Source organism: Anneissia japonica, unplaced genomic scaffold (assembly GCF_011630105.1).
Source record: "Anneissia japonica isolate Jap-2015-1 unplaced genomic scaffold, ASM1163010v1 scaffold287864_len1152817_cov193, whole genome shotgun sequence".
In the NCBI taxonomy this organism is placed as follows: Eukaryota; Metazoa; Echinodermata; class Crinoidea; order Comatulida; family Comatulidae; genus Anneissia; species Anneissia japonica.
Window position 1 is genome coordinate 1,112,666 of NW_022710960.1, and position 8,889 is coordinate 1,121,554.

General features: G+C 35.4%; 2 protein-coding genes across 2 annotated transcripts in view; one reads left to right on the forward strand and one right to left on the reverse strand.

Annotated features, from left to right (window-relative positions):
* LOC117107140 (amino acid transporter AVT3C-like) overlaps nucleotides 1-3,926 on the reverse strand; it is a 9,793-nt gene extending 5,867 nt beyond the window's left edge. Inside the window, exons 1-6 of the mRNA XM_033248700.1 lie at nucleotides 3,690-3,926; nucleotides 3,111-3,160; nucleotides 2,261-2,462; nucleotides 1,265-1,298; nucleotides 706-771; nucleotides 4-146 (exon numbers count right to left, since the gene is read on the reverse strand). Coding sequence (XP_033104591.1) covers nucleotides 4-146; nucleotides 706-771; nucleotides 1,265-1,298; nucleotides 2,261-2,462; nucleotides 3,111-3,160; nucleotides 3,690-3,794 — 600 coding nt within the window. The 5' untranslated portion in view covers nucleotides 3,795-3,926. The remainder of the gene's footprint in view (nucleotides 1-3; nucleotides 147-705; nucleotides 772-1,264; nucleotides 1,299-2,260; nucleotides 2,463-3,110; nucleotides 3,161-3,689) is intronic.
* A 57-nt stretch (nucleotides 3,927-3,983) lies between these two features.
* LOC117107139 (protein SDA1 homolog) overlaps nucleotides 3,984-8,889 on the forward strand; it is a 14,704-nt gene continuing 9,798 nt past the window's right edge. Inside the window, exons 1-3 of the mRNA XM_033248698.1 lie at nucleotides 3,984-4,177; nucleotides 6,183-6,287; nucleotides 8,483-8,581. Of these exons, the coding sequence (XP_033104589.1) occupies nucleotides 4,088-4,177; nucleotides 6,183-6,287; nucleotides 8,483-8,581 (294 nt within the window). The 5' untranslated portion in view covers nucleotides 3,984-4,087. The remainder of the gene's footprint in view (nucleotides 4,178-6,182; nucleotides 6,288-8,482; nucleotides 8,582-8,889) is intronic.

The window sequence follows — 8,889 nt, forward strand, 5'->3', positions numbered from 1 at the left end:
GAATATAGCTAAATGATTAAGATGTCTCAGCATGGCAAGAAATGCCAGAGGTGGAAGTAGAAACAATAACCACTGGAATGTGGCAAATTTTACAATGTATGATCCAAGGTTTTCAGTAATAAATATCAAGTAGGCACAACAAAACCCTACAAAGAAAAGAAAAAAAAGAAAAAGCATACCCTCAATGAAATAATGGAATTGCCTGTTTTCTTCAGGCACATTATTTTCTTGAGTGCCCGGCCTACTCATAAGAAAATAATGGAATAGCCCGCTGTATTCAGGCACAAAAACAATAATGCAACATTATATCTACAGTTTTGTCCACATCTAAGCCAACTTGCGGGCTGCAACAAAATTGCTATCGGGCCACATGTTGCCTGGGGTTTACACTTTGACCTATAATTAAAGCCGAGCACTCACTGCGTTGTATGAGCGCTAGTCGATACAACACCGTCAGCTGATTTTCAGTGGCTGTCTGAACGGATCGTCATTAAAAACGATCGTGGCACTGTGAGTACCACCAGATGTAGTTCATGCCTGGCTTTAGGCCTACACAGTTGAGTAGATCCTGTGATATTAAGTGCCTATGCCAAATTCCCAGCTCTAGATGCAGTTAGATGAGGAACAAGGGGTTCCAACAATACTGACATGGAGCTGAAACTAAGGGGCTGCCTGCTTGAACGTATCTTGCATAAATCACTGTACCTGTTTGAGATATAACGATTACTGTGTCCACAACCGTTCTCCCAGTATTACCAAGAGCATAATAACCTACAAATAAAAACATTTTTAAAATTTTATTTATATGTACTTAAAAATACATTACATTTTACACAAACCATACAATAGTAAAGGTCTTTTCACACCACCTATACTACAGTTATGATGCCAAATAAAATTTCTGTGTTCCCAAAAGCACTGTGACATTTGGAGATTGGTTGGTGGGTTGGTCTGAAATGTTTTTACATTTACGCATGCCTAATTCTAAGGTTCATTGCACAAAATTAAACTGATCATAGATTCTTAAAGTATTTTGGTAGGCTGGGATTTTAATTGACCTTACATATATCATCATTCTTTTTGTCCCTTTATGGGGCCTTATAAATGATTCATATTCAAAATGTTCAGTATAAGATTCACCCCCATTGTGTTGGAATTGAATCCCGACACAATGGCGTGCATTTCGATACTTGGAGTATGTATTATACTATCTTATTATTCAGTGGACTTTTCGTTTTATGTTCAGTATAGTTAAATAACAAACCTAGATCACCATAATCCAATTCTTTCTGAGAACTCTGAAAAAAAAAAAAAAAAATGTTATTTTCCCAATTCTCAATGTTGAAACAACAATTTTTAAGGATTTGGTGATGGTTTCTGCCTAAGAAATGCTAGAAATCACTAACCTTTAAGGCTGATTTCTCAAAAAAAATTCTTTAAAAGAACTACTGTAACTTCAATGAAATGTCGGATTTAAATGATTCTTTTACCATTTTATAGCTTTTTGCATATTTGCCACATATACTACATATTATTGTCTTTGTTTATGGTATTTATCAAAATTTTGTTAAACGACACACATTTCAGCCAAATGTCTACCATTTAAAATAGCAAACAAGTGCATTTTTTTAAAGGTAAAGTTCATAAATAAATTAAATATTATTACTGCTATAAAATTATAGATGAATTATCTCTGAGGTATCTCACTGACTGTGTGCTCTTTACAGCATTAATTTCACAATAATCTCACAGAAGAATAGCCATCTGCTTAAATTATACTGTTCAGTGTTCAGCCAAATTTGTGGGATAATTGATTGATCGGTAAATAAAATTGAATTTATAATCATTAGTAGAACAATTTTTATGCTGTTTTCATATGACACATTTAAGCCATTGGTGCATGTTACAGTCTATGGCTTATTCATTGTTATTTTAGGAAAAGAGTGCACCGGTCGATTGTCTCCTGGTTTTAAACTAACCAATTTATGACCAGAAGGACCCCACTAGAAACAAGTCTTAAATTTTGTGGGTTGTTCCTCATTTCACAGCCAAAAAAAACCCAACAAATAATAGTCTCTTAAAATTATGACAGTGAAAGAAATGATCAGCGTAAACCAAGATTCTGAAAGATAGTAAATATTTATAATATCATAGTACCCATAAACAGTAATTTTGCCTATACTTTCCAAAATCAGATTACCGAAATATTATTTCAACAATCCGAATGAATTTATTCTATTATTTAATACTATTTACTTACCTTTAATTCTTTTACGTCCTGGACATCATGTCTGAATCCATTTGATTCATTTGTATGACTTTCTAGTAAATCTAATTTTTCATAAGTATTCCCTTGATGATTTTCTTCTGTTTCGACTTCTACAATTTTATAAATCTTGCGTATTTCTGGCCGCCTGTTCAATCTATATTTACAGTCTATTAACAGGAGCATAGCTTTGATGCTGAAATAAATATACATTGAAATTGAAAAGACTTGGTTACAACATGGATTGGATTGGATTTATTCTGTGTAAACACCAAGGATAGGCCATGGAAGTCTAGAAGAAGACTCATTTCCAGTGGGGTTCTTCTGGTGGTGATTGGGCAGTACACCGGGAGGCAATCCCTACTCTTTTCCAAAGAGTGTAATGTGTTCTTTAACATGCACATGGGCCATAAATTCACACAAACTTAAACGTCATCCACTATTGTAACTTGTATTTCAGGCTAACTAAAACACAAGAATAGGCATCAATGAAAATTGAGCCAGGGACTTACATCTCCATGGTTCAGCGCACACACAGTGGCTACCACCAGATTAGGTAACTGAGCTAAGCTTCTCTCAAGAACGGAAGAAGTTTCTTCAAAGTATGTTTTTTTTGCTTTATAATTTTGTGATGATAATAAAGAGTGTAACTATGTATGTTTTTTTCTATTTATATTTAAAAGTTTATGCTTTTTAAACATAATTGATCATGTTCACATTTTCTGAAATGGTTTGAAGAGCCAAATGGCTTTTAACATAGTATACTCAATATTATCTTCTTCGACTGGCCGAATTGAGAAATTTAAATTTGTCAAAAATGATGTGGAAATTCAATAATAATTACCTGACAGCTGATATAAGTATCATTATGACAATGCCTTCTAATATACCAGCCTGTTGAGGACAAAACCAATCAACATTATTATTATACTACTCTGATCAAACCAACAAGTTAGCTTTATATGTTTTAGATATCTTGTCCATACTGTAAATAAAGTTTTTTAATTGTACGGATGATAAATAAATACCTCAAAGACCAACTCAAATTTGCACGGAAAATCGCTAAGCAAATGGGTGCGCAGAAGAAGGGCTAGGTTAATGATACACAAGATAACTACCAACCAAGCCATAGGCCTATATAGGATTTTTTTTTTTTATTTGGTGGGGGGGGGGAGGGGGGGGGGTTGTTTTTTTTTTTGTGTTTTTTTTTCAGAATCTTTGCTTGGGCCCTTGGTTGGAAAAGACATATATTCATTTTTATTAATTAAATGATAACTGGTGGGAAGTGGTGGATGGGATAAGAATCGATATAACCAAGGCCTAGTCTAGGCCTAAACTTGAGTCAAGCCGAGCGAATTCGTTGGGAATCCGCCTCGGTCTAGGCTGCCTAGTTACTAGTAGGCCCTACCTTGTCATGACTTACCTCTTTGAACGCGAACGGTAGGCCTAGAACGCCAGCGCCTACAAATGTTATGAAGATGTTGGCGAATATCTTCACTGAGCTGTCTGATCCTTCAGAACCGTGCATTGTCAATGGTTTGGTATAACTAAAACGACATAAAAGTATGAAATAAAAAAGTAAACAATCATAAGTTAAAGTACTACGTGGAAGTTCTCACTCTCATCAGTCATCAAGTTGTTTTCCTTTTACGCATGTGCATGTAATTACGTCATACTTTAGATTGCCTTTTACCGGCGGACCGGACCGACACCGCCGACACAGTGTGGCGGTAGTAATCAACCAACAACACTCTAGAGTACACGTGTGGAACGTCAAGGAGTGTTAATGATCTTGTTTTTTAATAGTAAATTTGAAGGAAAATGAGTGACCGTAATAGGAACCAGTTGCCTAATAATCTGCCACAGCTGCAGAACTTGATAAAAAGAGATCCAGAATCATATAAGGAGGAGGTAATCTATTTCATTTCTTCTATGTTTTGCTCTAGCCTGACTAGCTAGGCCTCTCCACCGTGGTCTTGCTTTGGCTGGCGGCTAACCAGTCAGTTCACTGTGGAGGAGTCCACATGCCAACTCGTACGACACACTTTGGCGAACTCGTACACACAGTTTTGGCAAGCCTGTACATGCCATGAATTGGCTAGCTCGTACACAAGTTTAGTGTAACATTTACTCTTGTAATTTAAACTACTCAAATTGTATTGTTGTATTTACGTACAGCGGCTGTGTATACTGTACAACCGAAGTGGTTTTGTTATATGCACAACGACATGCACCCATATCACATGATTTTAAAAAACTCGCTCTTTAAAAACAATTTAATTTTGCAGTCTTTTGTTCATGATTCTTTGCACAATGTGGATGTGATATTTGACGATTTGATATTAAAACACTTTCACTGTTGTTGTTATCTGTTTTTGTTTTGTTTTGTCAATATGACGAGTCCAATATACCTTTACCTTTTGAAATAAAGAAGGAATTGGGGAAGGCCAAAAACGTGTTTTTTTTAGCATTGTTTAATCTGCGGCTAGCTACAGTAGACCTAACCAGCCCAGGGCAGTACCAGTAACAGACTCCACCGTATGTGGTTGAGAGTGTGTGCAATTTAGCCTACCTAACAGGGGAGAGTAGGGCAGTTGTGGCCTTCTGCGGATGGTACAGTTTAGGGACGCCTAGATTTAACATCCACTGATCCTTTTTAATTTTTTTAGCTGCCACAATTTGGAACCCCGTCCCAAAACATTATTGACTCTCAGCCGGCTAGATGAAGATTGCGCCGGCTGCTGGCTTAAAATGACACCCCTGATATAGCAGACAGTCTAGAGTTGATGGTGATATGAAGTAGGTGAACACACGTGACGTCACTGCTATCGCGCACACGTGTTGCACCTAAAAATAGATATTTTGTAGCATTTGACCTACTTCTGTCTTTGCAGTAATTTGTAGACATTCCTGGAGGCGTTGTATAAAGAATGTGTTTGCTTCCTCAAAAGTACTATGGGAACCTTTTTGGTTAAGTTGGAAATTTTCTTTCCGATTATTTTTGTAAGCCTAGTTACCAGGGAACTAGTGGCCTCGTGAATTTTTCCACCTTTTAAAAAGAATCCCAAAACAGCCATATATATTTATATACTATATTAAATCTATATTTTACTATATTTCCATTTATTTTATAAACATCAGAATATGTATCGAAAATGGAAATAAAACAAACAAGAAAATACAAACAGTATTGTGTATGCTTCACCTCAAGAGTAGGCCTACCGTAGTAATCTATTTGCGAGAACGTTTCAGCAAATTATACCCTAGTTGCAACTAATAAGTAGAAAATAACATCAATACAAATAGTTGTTAATAAATTAATGTTACAGTACAAAACAAAACATTTTTTCCCCCTACCTGTAGATACCCGAAAATGGATTAATTGGCACTTTACTGTACCAGGGTTGTTACAACTGAAAATCTGTTAAGAATTAAGAATCAGAACTTTTACTGCAGAATACAAGATTCTACCGTCCAAATCTATCCCATTGGCAATTTGTTCTTTGCTCACCCTATTGATGCAGCTACAGTAGATCGAAAAAAAAATTGAAATTGACTATCAAAAATGCATTTGCGTAAGAGTTCGCCAAAAGTCATGTGTACGAGATCACCAATCGTGTGTACGAGTTTGCCAAAGTATGTACGAGTTGGCATGTGTACGTGTTGGCTTGTGTATGAGATAGCCGACACCCCAGCAGGCTACATGTGTGCAATTCAGTGCTGCTCTCACTAGGCCTACGGCTACTCATGCTCATGGCTGTAAACCTGTACTGCATACTGTTCACTCACTAAAGCTTGTTGTCTTTTTAAAATAGATTAATAAACTATTTTAAAAATACAGTAACACTGTAATTGTTAAAAATGTAACATATCTCATTTGTTGGACATTGACATAGCTTCTTCTTTTCAATTTTAGTTTTATCAGCAACATCGCCATTACAAGTCCAACCTTCAAATCTTCCACTTGAAACCTTCACAGTATTCGAAGTCTTTACATGAGCTTGTCATGTTTCATTGTCAGGTAATGCTATAAATAATTTATTATCTTATTTTTTATTAAATTTTCTTTTTTTATTGTTAATTTATTTTTAAAAATTGATAACAAATAATAATATTAATAAATATCTTTTCGATTTTTATTATTAGTTATGGACATGCAATAAATTTATTAATATCAAGTGGGGACTCTTTGTGACTTACAAAGAAGTTACAATCCAGCGAGCAGGGCAGATTGCTATAAAATGGCTGGTAGTCTTAACTCCTGAAAGAAAGCCGGCTTTATCACTTAGACCATCTTACTAAAGTCACTTTGCAAAGATCATTGCTATAAAACAGTCTTTGCTGAGACCGATTTGAGTATCGAAAGGCAACAAGCTTTTCCTGGTAACGTAAAATTGAGGATGCTGTTACGCTTGCTCAAAACATGCATATTTATGAAAATTAACGTAAATAAACGTAGACCGGTTTTTACATACGCTGAGAAGCTTGGGCAAAATATTCTTTGTTCGATTCTTCATCTATTGGATGATCTACACATAGGCCTAAGTCTAGTACCTGTGTAAAGACAATGGAAACATTTGTTGAGATGAAATTGTTAAGCATTTTCAATGAAATTTGTTTTTCTCTGATGCACAACATGGTTTCATGTCTGGTACAGTAGATCGTGTTCTACCCAACTGTAGTGTTATAGTTTTGAACGATGCAAAAATCGTTTTTCGTCAAACAAAATTTTTCTGTCTCAGAAAAATCAGTTCTACAACATATCAAAAATTTTTTTTCCTCCGGAGCCTGACTTTAAAGCCTACTCGGAGAAGAAATAAAACCGTCTTAGATCATTTTACGGCGTTACATTTTACCTTGATTTAACCTTGATCTTGAAGCTACTGTAAAGCATAAAGCATTATTGCTTATTTGCCCCTTCGTACGAGTCTTTTACATGCTGTTTAAAATTCTGGTGGTGATCAAAACAGTGGTCTTCTCAAGCCTTGACTTCAATTGATTATTTGACTATGAACACACAGCTTTAACTGACAAGTTATTCCAATTGTTAATTACTCTGGCACTAAAACTTTGTTCTCCCCACATAGTTTTAACTCTCGGTTTCTTTAATTTTAGTGAGTGTCCCTAGTAAATACAGCTGACGACATTTCAAAAAATGTATGAACTCCAAACTTATTAAAACCATTAAAAATTTTTAAAACCTGGCTAACTGATGCTCTCTTCCTTCTATAAGTTAGTGTAGGAAGGTTTAGTCTTGTTAACCTATTCTCATAATCCAGTCCCCTCAACCCCGAAATAAATCAAGTAGCTTTTTGTTGCAATTTCTCTAATCTACAGTATCTTCATCTTCAAGGAATCTAGGCACCCAAACACTGTTACAATATTCCAATGATGGATGAATTAGTGGCTTATTTTTGAATATTTAAAAACTGGGGGAAAAAGGTGTAAAAATGGGCGGTTACGCCCCTTTTTCCCCCAGTTTTTAAATATTCAAAAATCTGTATCTCATTCACCGTTGCTTAGTTTTTCGTCAAACAAATTTTTTCTGTCTTAGAAAAATCAGTTCTACAACATATCAAAAAAATTTTTTTCCTCCGGAGCCTGACTTTAAAATTTAAGACGGTTACTGTAACTGGTTAGACTGGTATAGCGATGGTCTATAATCATAGACCAGTAGCGACGTCACGATTAATGCCGGCTAAGTGTTGAGACTGTCTAAAGACCGCTTTTAGCAATCCGCCCCACGCCTCAAGTGTGTTCATGTCCTCCTTATTCAGAGAAATCTACGATGGGCTGGGCCAGGCTAACATGCGGCTTCAGACAAAGAGGCAGACCCAAACATCGGTACAGAGATACCATAAAGAGAAATTTAAAGAGCCTGTTCTGTAAATACCAATAGAAGACTGTGCTGGCTGAAGACTGTATTAGATTGAGGACATTGATTCATATCAATTCAGTCATAGTTCAAGACGGCAGAATAGATTGAATGAATAAATGGACATGCCAAGAAATGATTTTTGGGATTTTGAATTTCTTTGTCAAGAACTTCACTGCTTCAAGATAAAAGTGGCATAGCATTATGAATTAAGTTTAATTTTATTGTTATAATTTTTTATTTTATTTTATTGTTCTTATTAGCATTTATGTATATATATTTATTTTTTTATTTTTGTTATTACTATTGATGCAGATATGTATTTATTTGATTTTCTTCAGATTGCACATTGCTATCAGACAGATTTGAGCAATTTACCTCAAGAACTTATTGAGCTTCTTCAGAAACATAGCACAGTTCTTGATCCAGAAATGAGAATGGTGAGAAACTAGGATGATTTTAAGGAAAAATGATAATAATAATATTCATAATATATATATATATATTAATTCTGCTAATCGCCACCACGTAACCCGATCTCCTTTGAAACCGCTGGCAGGAATGTGCTCATATCTTATTTACTGGGTCTTCTATATATCACGACATCATTCCGCTACTTTTTAAGGCTGGATATTGCATAATAACGAAAAAAAAAAACAGCCAAAAACCACCGAAAATCAGTACCTGTTTCGCAAGTAGCTTACATCACCTAAATACAAATAATCACATCTGTACTGCAATGCTTTGG